At 48.2% G+C, this 9,758-nt stretch overlaps 1 protein-coding gene across 1 annotated transcript; it reads left to right on the plus strand.

Annotated features, from left to right (window-relative positions):
• Window positions 1-537: 537 nt before the first annotated feature.
• Prokr2 (prokineticin receptor 2) lies at window positions 538-8,661 on the plus strand. The gene is made up of 2 exons (XM_087911180.1): window positions 538-1,150; window positions 6,172-8,661. The coding sequence occupies exons 1-2, from the start codon at window positions 693-695 to the stop codon at window positions 6,866-6,868; spliced, it is 1,155 nt and encodes a 384-aa protein (XP_087767306.1). The 5' UTR covers window positions 538-692; the 3' UTR covers window positions 6,869-8,661.
• Window positions 8,662-9,758: the final 1,097 nt, after the last annotated feature.

The following is a 9,758-nucleotide window of genomic DNA, read 5'->3' on the forward strand; positions in this document are numbered from 1 at the left end:
TCCAACTGTCTAGGGAAATAGAGGAGTCCTGGGCTCAGGGACATTTGGTGATCTTATCTAATGGTTGAAGTGTCAGGTACTCACTCCCTTTTAGATGCTGACCCTCCCTGGATGATGTCAGTTTATGGCTTTTCCTGGAACCCTGTGCTGCCTGCCATGGCAGTTGTGTAGCCTGGGCCCCATGTGTGGCCAGGCTGCCCTGGGCCCCATAAAAGCCACTCCCACCCACCAACGGATTCCTCTCCAGCCCCTGCTTTATGCCATTGTCTGATAAGGGGTTGAGAGTAACAACAGTCAAAACAGCACTGTCTGCTGGGAGAAGGGCAGGGGTGCCCATTCCCCTCGGGTTTCTATGGAGAGTCCAGTCCATTCTGTGGCCAGCAGGCAGAGGGTCTCCCATCTCCTTACCCCTGGGTGGGTCTAGATGGACTGTACTAGAGAACTCTGGGGGAATACTGTCAGATCTGATGTTTGCTGTCCATTTGTTCTATCTCCCCATCTCCCCCCCTTCCCGCTCCCCCACCCCTAGTTCCCCCCACCCCCCACCCCCACCAGATCCTGGATGGTATCAATTCTCCCCTAGGATTCTAGCAGGGAACTGCGCTCACTGACATCCCCCCAAAACACAGCTGGAGGTGCTGAACTCCACGTGGACATACCTCCCTGATACCACCCCTCCTGCAGGCAACAGTATGGCAGCCCAGAACAGAACCCTTAGCTTTGCACCTGGCTCCAATCCACCTCCAGACCACGCCTCCTCCCTCCCCTTCAACTTCAGTTACGGCGATTACGACCTCCCGCTGGATGAGGACGAGGACATGACCAAGACACAGACCTTCTTCGCAGCCAAGATTGTCATTGGCGTGGCACTGGCGGGCATCATGCTAGTCTGTGGCGTCGGCAACTTTGTCTTCATTGCTGCCCTCGCCCGCTACAAGAAGCTGCGCAACCTTACCAACCTCCTCATTGCTAACTTGGCCATCTCGGACTTTCTGGTGGCGATCGTCTGCTGCCCCTTTGAGATGGACTATTACGTGGTACGTCAGCTTTCCTGGGAGCATGGCCACGTGCTTTGCGCCTCTGTCAACTACCTTCGTACGGTCTCCCTGTATGTCTCCACCAATGCCCTGCTGGCCATCGCTATTGACAGGTGAGCCTCACTTCCGCGTTCACGGGCTGGCATCACTCCAGAGGCGGCTCCTCAGTGATTTGTTGAGGGGCTGGGGGGGGGGGACTTTTCTCCAGCTGTGTTCTGTTCACTAACCTTCGAGCAAGCGGGAAGCTTCTGAGTTCCATAGTTCTGGTCGTGATCTGAGATATTGCCGGCTTCAGGTGTAGACAGCCCAACACAAAGGCAAAAAGCGGAAAATTCAGGCAGCAACTACTCAAAAGCCATGCAAGAGTTACGGGGGGCAGCTTCCAGTCAAGACGAGGGTACCATGTTTCTCATGCAGCTGGATCCAGATATAAAACATTCCGTTGCCCCTGATAATTTCCACTCTGTCTCAGACATCGCTTCTGTTATCACAGCTCAAATCTGTCTGTTCTTTAATCACTGCATCGGGATCTCACAGCACGTCGCATGCCTTCTGGTGACTGCGCTGCAGAGCTGGGTTGGAAATAAGAGAGCAGAGTTTGCTGACAGGAAAGAGGGAAGGGCATGTTTGCTTTGGCTGTTCTGCATGTGTCTGTCTGCTTATTTACATACATTTGCATGAGACCTTCTAGAAGTCCTTGCTCTATTATGAATTTCAAGGTAAGACTGTCACAGCGGCTAATGAGATAGCTTGTGTGTTTCATTTCCGTACACAGTTTCAGGTCAGCTTTGTCCCAGTGGCGGGGTGGAGGGTGGGGACCTTTGATGAGTTCACTTTTTTGCGCTGTTCTGAAATGCGTTCTGATGAAGGGCTTGTGACCTTCTCTATTGTCTCCTTCAGCTTTTGAGTTCCTCCCTTGTTCTTAGCACTGTTTAACGCTTTTTAATATGCCCATTAGTTATTTTTCCGTTCTACTAACAAAAGACACAGAAACAAGGCGCTTCTTCCTTTTTATAGCAAGATACCTGCAGGAAAGCACCTTCATTCCCTAGCTCTGAGGCCCTGCAGCTCATAACGCAGTTTATGAAGCGCACACTCACCAGCTGGCTGCGCCAGCTTCCTCAGGAAAATCACCAGATTACCATTTGCTACAGCGATTGTATCTAGTTCCTGAGCCCCGCCCACCCAAGTCTCCTGAATGGGGAATCCCTTGAGCTGGGAGTTGCAAAAATCTGCATTTTTGTTCATTTTCGTGAGAGACGCTCATGCTTGCTGAAGTGAGAGTGACTGCTGCCCTCACCCCTCGTCCTCTTGCAAGCTTTGTGCCATGACCTGATGTCTGTTTTGCTTTCTCTTAGGGTCTGCGATGCTAGAACTGCTTAGAAAGCAGTCACCCTGGCACAGGCAACAGAGGTTCCATCTCAGCCCCAGCCACCCCTTCCCCACACAACCTCCCCAGCTGCGCCACCGCTCCCAGTGACCCCAGCAGGGAAGTGACTGTCATCCCCGGCCTTTCTTCCTGTCCCTCGGCCACTGACCCCACACTTAGATGCTCAGCTCTAAGTCCAATCTGTGTCCCTCCAGCTTTGCCACTTGTCAAGTCACGGTGGACACTGGCGCTCTGCTGACCGGTCTGTCATTCCCCAGGAGCCTCCCACTGCTCCCTGAAATCCATGTCCACCCATGTGAAGCATCTGAACCTCGCTGTTGCTGGCTCTCCCTAAGATATTTCTTTCTGTGCTTATGAAATCTCCACAAGTCCCAGTGTCACAGTGTAATCAGGTTTTTCTCTGTGCCACCAGCTCACAAACAACAACACAGAGACTTATTATTAATTATGAAAACTAAACCTTACCTGAGGTTTGTCCCACTAGCTCTTATAACTTAAATTAACCCATTTATATTAATCTGCATTTTGCCTCACAGCTTTTTACCTTTCTTTCATTCTGTAAGTCCAATTCCCCACCCCTCCATGTCTCGCTGGCTTCTCCCTGCACCTCAATTATCTCCTCCTACTTCCTCTCTCTACCCTGTACCTCCTGCTTAGCTATTGTCCTTTCAACTCTTTATTAAACCAATCATAGTGGATATCTCCACACAGTGTACAAATATCCCACAACAGCCAAAGGATATAAATCCTGAGCTAGCATTGTGGGCTATGCTAGCCTGACCTTCCAATTCATATTGTATGGAGATATAGATGTTCTTCTCCAAAAAAATATACATATTGTTTTTTTGAGACAAGGTTTTCTTTGTAGCCTTGGCTATCCTAGAACTCACTCAGGAGACCAGGTTGATCTTGAACTCACAGAGATCACCCTGCCTCTACCTCCTGAGTGATGGGATTAAAGTCCTGCACCCCCACCACCTGGTCCCAAAGATTATATTTTAAGAGCAACCGTCATATTGTTGGCCTTTCTGTCTCCAACTAAGATAACTTATGAAGATATCTTAGTTTGTGTTTTCCCCTAAACCCTCAGACACAGGGATCCATGTGCAGATGAACCAGAAAGTACCGAGAGGGGAGTGAGAAGTGAGGGCAGCAGACACATTGCTAAAGCTTCCGTGGGAGATTCCTGCTGAGGATCCCTTGGATTGGTTGTGGATCCCAGCTCAGAGTTCTCTCAGGAGCAGGAGGAGGGAGCTGGGGTGTTTATTCGGGGCTCTTACAAGTCATCACATCTCTGAAAATACAGCACGGGTGACCAAGAGGACTCTGGAAGTCAGAGAAAACCCTCATACAGATAAACAAAAAGACAGGTGTAGGCATGCCAGGATGCACACATATGTGCTGAAGTGGCAAAGCAGAGAGGAATGGGCAGATATACTGAGGTGTTAAGAGCATAGGGGTACAAGGAAGGATATAGCAAAGTGATAAAGGTCGGTGGGGCTATAGTCAGGTATATACTGAAGGGGAAAGAGCAGAAGCATATGGAGGATATGCTGCATCTGCCATAGCCATAGTAAGATTTTGGGCTCTTCTGGCCACAGGCTACATAGATGTTGAAATACAAGCAGTAGAAGACGTGGCTCTTGAACTCAAGAAGTTTTTTTTTTCATTTTAAAAACTAGGAACTATCAAACATTAAGAATAATAATGATCCACCAATTTATGAATGCTAGTTTCTCAAGAGAAACCCCAGTCTCCCTGTGTGCTTCCTGTCTGCTCAGATATCCCTGTTCTGCTCTCCAGAGACACCAGAAGGGCCAGCTCGTGCTGACTCTGGAAACTGAGCCCAGAGACTATGCTCATGAAGAGGAGGTGCTATCTCTAGTTGTAGAGAGTTAAAGGAATCCATTGACCTCAGAAGCATTTGAGTGCTCTCTCTCTCTCTCTCTATCTCTCTCTCTCTCTCTCTCTCTCTCTCTCCCCCCTCACCCCAGCAGATAAGCAGATAGTTGGCAACAGAGACCCTGTAGGTGTCTCTCTTGCCAACAAATGAGTCAGGAGAAATAATCAGGCTAAACAATATACTAAACTCATCATACATTATGAATGTTGACTTTCTTGGAAGCTGAGAAAAATCCTGATAGATTGTCAGTTAAGGCATTGTTATCCCCACTTCACAGATAACAGAGATTAAATCTCGGAAGCCTAAGTTATTTACCCATGTGCACAGCTTAGAAACTGGCCTCCTAACTCCCCCAAGTCAGTGCTGTTTTCTTTCTGATGTCCTTGATGTCAACAAGGACCAGACTGAGAGAACTAGTAAGTGCTGGATTTGTTTTACAGCCTCTAAAAACTTTGGATCAGTACAGTATACAGAATAATGAATGCCTGCCCCAGCCAAGTCGGGAATGCCTATCTGTTTGCCTCTCCAGCCCTGTGATGCTTGTCCTCTTAGCCTGATCACACAGATAGGTGGAGAGCTCCAGCACTTGCCGTGGTAACCCCCACCCAGGAGTGCCCCCACCCCGCCTGTGGTTGGGATGGGTCCAACTTTCTCCTCAGTATTCAGAAGCTTCCAGTATGGAATTAGCTGGAGAGCCACCAGCAAGCAGGGGCAGAACGGGACAAGATGGCAGAAATACCACAAGGGACAAAAGCATGGCCGTAACATGGCAGAGGGGTTGGAAAGGTGGTCAAAGGGTCTGGTCAGAAAGAAAGGGTGAGTCAGACAGAATTGTCGACAGGCGGCTTCCTGCCCTCGGCCGGCCCACACGCTTCCTGCTCTCAGCCCGCACACTCATTTCCAGGATAGTCTCTCTTACCTACCTCTCGCACCTCTTCTCTTCCTCCACCTTCCTGCCCCCCACCCACATAATACACAGAAATTATTCCAGGACCCAAATATCGAAATAGCTACTGTTCCCTCTCTCAGACGGGCAAGCTCATCTTCCGCGGAAGATTCTGGCTTGTGTTTCTTGCGCAGTGACCCTCTGAAAAGGACAAGGGTAAAGCTTCCAGGTACCACAGTGACGTGTCTTCACTGTGTGCTTTCTCTTGAGTGTGAAATGGCGTGGGGAGGCGGGTGTGAAAGTATTATATCAGGTGGCTCGATTACAGTGTCTGCCAGCCATGAACCTGAGCCTAGGGCTTATTTCTCACTAGAGTACTCAATCCCACTGCCTCCGTAATGCAGGCTGATGCCAACCAGGAGAGGGAGAAAGCCCAGGCAGTGTCCCACACCTCACTCTGAGGTCGTCTTTCCGCTTAAAGCGTGAGGTATTCTGAATAAAAACTTTATAAAAGTACCTTGTGGGTAGGACAGCAAGGTTGAAAACTCCGAAGGGTATAATCGATCCATGAACAGATGAGCACATGCATCTACTGAAAGATATTCACACAAGTACATCCTGAGCATGTTTAATGTTCACAGACATCCCGCAGGGTAAGTACCACTTGTCTCAGGTTGTATTTAGGGAAACAAATCTCACAAGGAAAGGGTAATTCCCAGATCCCTATGCCAAGCAAGGGAGAAAAGCCAGGTTGATCTAACCTATCTGCTCTTCCCTTTAAATCCCTACTTTACCAAGTGGGGCTGTTAATAATCTAGTGCTGTTTAAACCTGGGTAGTGGGCGTCTGGGGACTCATTGTGCTGTTCCCGGGCTTTTGTGTATGCTCTGGGCTGATTAAAAAAATCAATCGTGCTTCCAAGTATAACCATACTGCCGGCTTCCCTCTCCCTGCAGATACCTGGCCATTGTCCACCCCTTGAAGCCGCGGATGAATTATCAGACCGCCTCCTTCCTGATCGCTTTGGTCTGGATGGTCTCCATCCTTATCGCTATCCCGTCTGCCTACTTCACCACCGAAACCATCCTCGTTATTGTCAAGAACCAGGAAAAGATCTTCTGTGGCCAGATCTGGCCGGTGGACCAGCAGCTCTACTACAAATCCTACTTCCTCTTCGTCTTCGGCCTCGAGTTCTTGGGCCCGGTTGTCGCCATGACCCTGTGCTATGCCAGGATCTCCCAGGAGCTCTGGTTCAAAGCCGTACCTGGCTTCCAGACGGAGCAGATCCGCAAGCGCCTGCGCTGCCGCCGCAAGACGGTGTTGTTACTCATGGGGATCCTCACGGCCTATGTGCTGTGCTGGGCGCCTTTCTATGGCTTTACCATCGTGCGAGACTTCTTCCCCACTGTGTTTGTGAAGGAGAAGCACTACCTCACCGCCTTCTACGTCGTTGAGTGCATCGCCATGAGCAACAGCATGATCAACACCGTGTGCTTCGTGACGGTCAAGAATAACACCATGAAGTACTTCAAAAAGATGCTGCTGCTGCACTGGCGGCCCTCTCCCTACGGCAGCAAGTCCAGTGCTGACCTTGACCTCAAAACCAGTGGGGTGCCGGCCACGGAAGAGGTGGATTGCATCAGGCTGAAGTAGCCTGCCGGTGATACCCAAGGGAAAACAAATTTGATACTCAGTGTATCACACACCATCAGCCCCTCACGAGCTACATGGGAAAAGACAACTGTATTTCTGCTCTCCCGCCCAAATGTATCTGGATGCTCCTATGTCCTAGCATACGGCACAACTGATACCTGTGTAACACCTTAAGAGACCAGACACAAATGGCAGCAAGTGACAAGGACTGAATGCCTTCTGTGTGCAAACCACACCAAGAGATTATTCAAGGACAGGAGCTGACGTTTGCTGATCACCTGCTATGCGCAAAAAACGGTTACCACCCCTCCCCGCAAATGGTAGCTTCTGTTTGGCGCTATCAAGCTCCATCTATCCACTTAATCTAGCTGTCTGTCCGTCTAGAGCACTTGAAAGAGGTCACAGATAATTAGCCAGAGTCGTGCTCCGTATTCTCTCCTCTGTGTCTCATCCGCACAGACTGTCAAAAGGCAACAGAACAAAGTACTTAGACCCAGCAGAAGTGTAAGGGTGACTCCCTCAGTATGGAGCCCACGGTCTCACGGTAAGAGAGTCCAGACATCATATTTACCTTCCCCGCCCAGCTCCATCTGTCTCCTTGATATTCTGTACTTACCTGCAATGGTGTAACTTCAAAGGGGGAACATGTCTTTACCGCTGATGTGTCAAATTCCACCGGCCTATAGGGTGAAGATGGGAAATTCCGACCCAAGACATGCATCCAGTTCCTGATACTTCAGTACCAAGTAGTTCAAGGCTTTGGGGTCATGGAGGAAGAGGACACGGAAAGAGGCAGAAGTTGCCAGTGGCAATGAATAGAATCTGTGTCCGTTTGCTACAATTTGGATGATTCTCTAGAACATGCTCTGTCGTATAAAAGGAGCTTTGGTTAAGACCCAAAGATCTGTGTGGAAGTCCTAATTCCAGGACTCATTTGTGTGTGCCTCCACTTTAATGAAATGGGAATGGTGAAAACAGGATTGGAAAAGCCTACTGAAGCCATGGTGTGTACGGTTTCCAGCTCTGCCCTGGTTAAGAGTGTGGTACTGAAGAGCTCATTAGAGTTTGGAAATGCCATTCACTGTGGGTCTTTTTTTAATAGAGAAACAGCTTCACATTTTCATCCCTGATCATAGGACCAAAGACTACTGAACTCATTTTAAAGTAGCTTATCTAGAGTGGGGCATAGAGGTTCACCTGCCCCAGGGTACAGTCAAGAGGATGAAGCCAATGCCCACTCTCTCAGCATCCCTGTGGTCTTGGAAGCACTGACCGTCTTCCCAACACAGCATTGGTGGACCCCAGGCCTGAACTCCTTTGTGTTGTGGCATCTGCTGAACAGTAGGGTTGGTTAGGTTGGCCTGCCTGCCTCGGAGTGTCTCCTTCCTCCCTCACAGCACCACATGCATCCCTCCCTTAACTGCACACTCTGTTACCAAGGAAGACCATCCTCAACCCTGAAGAACCACTGTTTCTTCAAGGGCACAGGCATGGCAGGCCTCCCTGATAAACCTCCACTCTCTTCAGTAGACCCTGTATCCTTTGAGTGTGTCGACAGACTTCACCTCCTTCTTACATTTGAACATGCGGTCCTCCTTTTGTCTGGATTCAGCTGAAAAACATTTCTGTAATTATCAATGTGTGTATGTGATATTCCAGTGGAGAAGGGGTATGCAGTTCTCATATGAAATAGTTAACATACAGAATTATAATCGTGGTGTTGAAAGGGTTCCCTGTTAATGTTTTATGTTGTATTTATATGAAGCATGATTAATAAAAACTCAGAAACAGAAGTTGGGGTTCAATCTGAAGGTCAGAAAAGCAGTCAGCCACTGCCTCTTACCTCGACCTCAGTTCAAAAATAGTGATCCTGCCTCCAGGAATCTCAGAATGAGACAGACTGAGAGCTGTCTCCTCCCATTTTATAATCCTTTCTAGTTCTGGGATTAAGGGCGTGAACCACTATGGCCTGGTTTCTATGGCAAGCTGGTGTAGCTACTGGGATTAAAGGTGTGTGTCACCTCTGCCTGGACTGTAAGACTGACCAGTGTGGCTGTTTTACTTTTCTGATCCTCAGGCAAGCTTTATTTATCAAAATACAAATGAAATGCCACTACATTTAGATGTCTAGATGTAAGTGAAGTGATAGCTATATAAGCCACTTAAACCTGAAACAAGAGGGAATCTCCAAAGGTGTGCCTAGAACAGGGCAGTCTCATACCAGCTACTGGCCTCACATCTGTGTTCTCACAGGAGTATGTTCTTGAGTGTAAATTAGCAGAGAATCATTGCCCTATGTGTCCCCTTGTTTTGTACTAAGTTAATTGCATTTGTGTTCACTTTTCTCAACATTAATTAAAGACAAGCTTAAGATACTTTGTAGCATATTAAGATAAGTACACACTTATTCCTACTATTTCACACTGAAAAGTTAATATCATTTAGTAAAACAGATCCATTTTCTTGGCCACAATAAGATAAAAGATGATTACACACTGATGCTGTTACAGGTTTTTGTTAGGCATCCAACATTTAAAATAAGTTACTTCTAAAATTGGAAGAATCAAAAAATGCTTCAGGCCCTCAGGCATGACAAACAATTCTGGGCATCACAAGGAAGAATGTGACATGTGGGAGGTGATTAGAAATCTTAACACAAGTTCTGTTTCTACTCAAAAATGGTGGCTCCAAAACACATCCTCTGCATCCAGCCATATATTCCCTTGACCTCAAGCACACACATACACACACACACACACGCACACACACACACACGCACGCACGTGCACACACACACACACACACACACACACACACACACACACACATCGGTAGACTGCCAGACCAGGAAATGCCTTGAGGACATAAAATTCAGCCTCTTTCTTTGGTG

Source organism: Myodes glareolus, chromosome 10 (genome assembly GCF_982192425.1).
Source record: "Myodes glareolus chromosome 10, mMyoGla1.1, whole genome shotgun sequence".
In the NCBI taxonomy this organism is placed as follows: Eukaryota; Metazoa; Chordata; class Mammalia; order Rodentia; family Cricetidae; genus Myodes; species Myodes glareolus.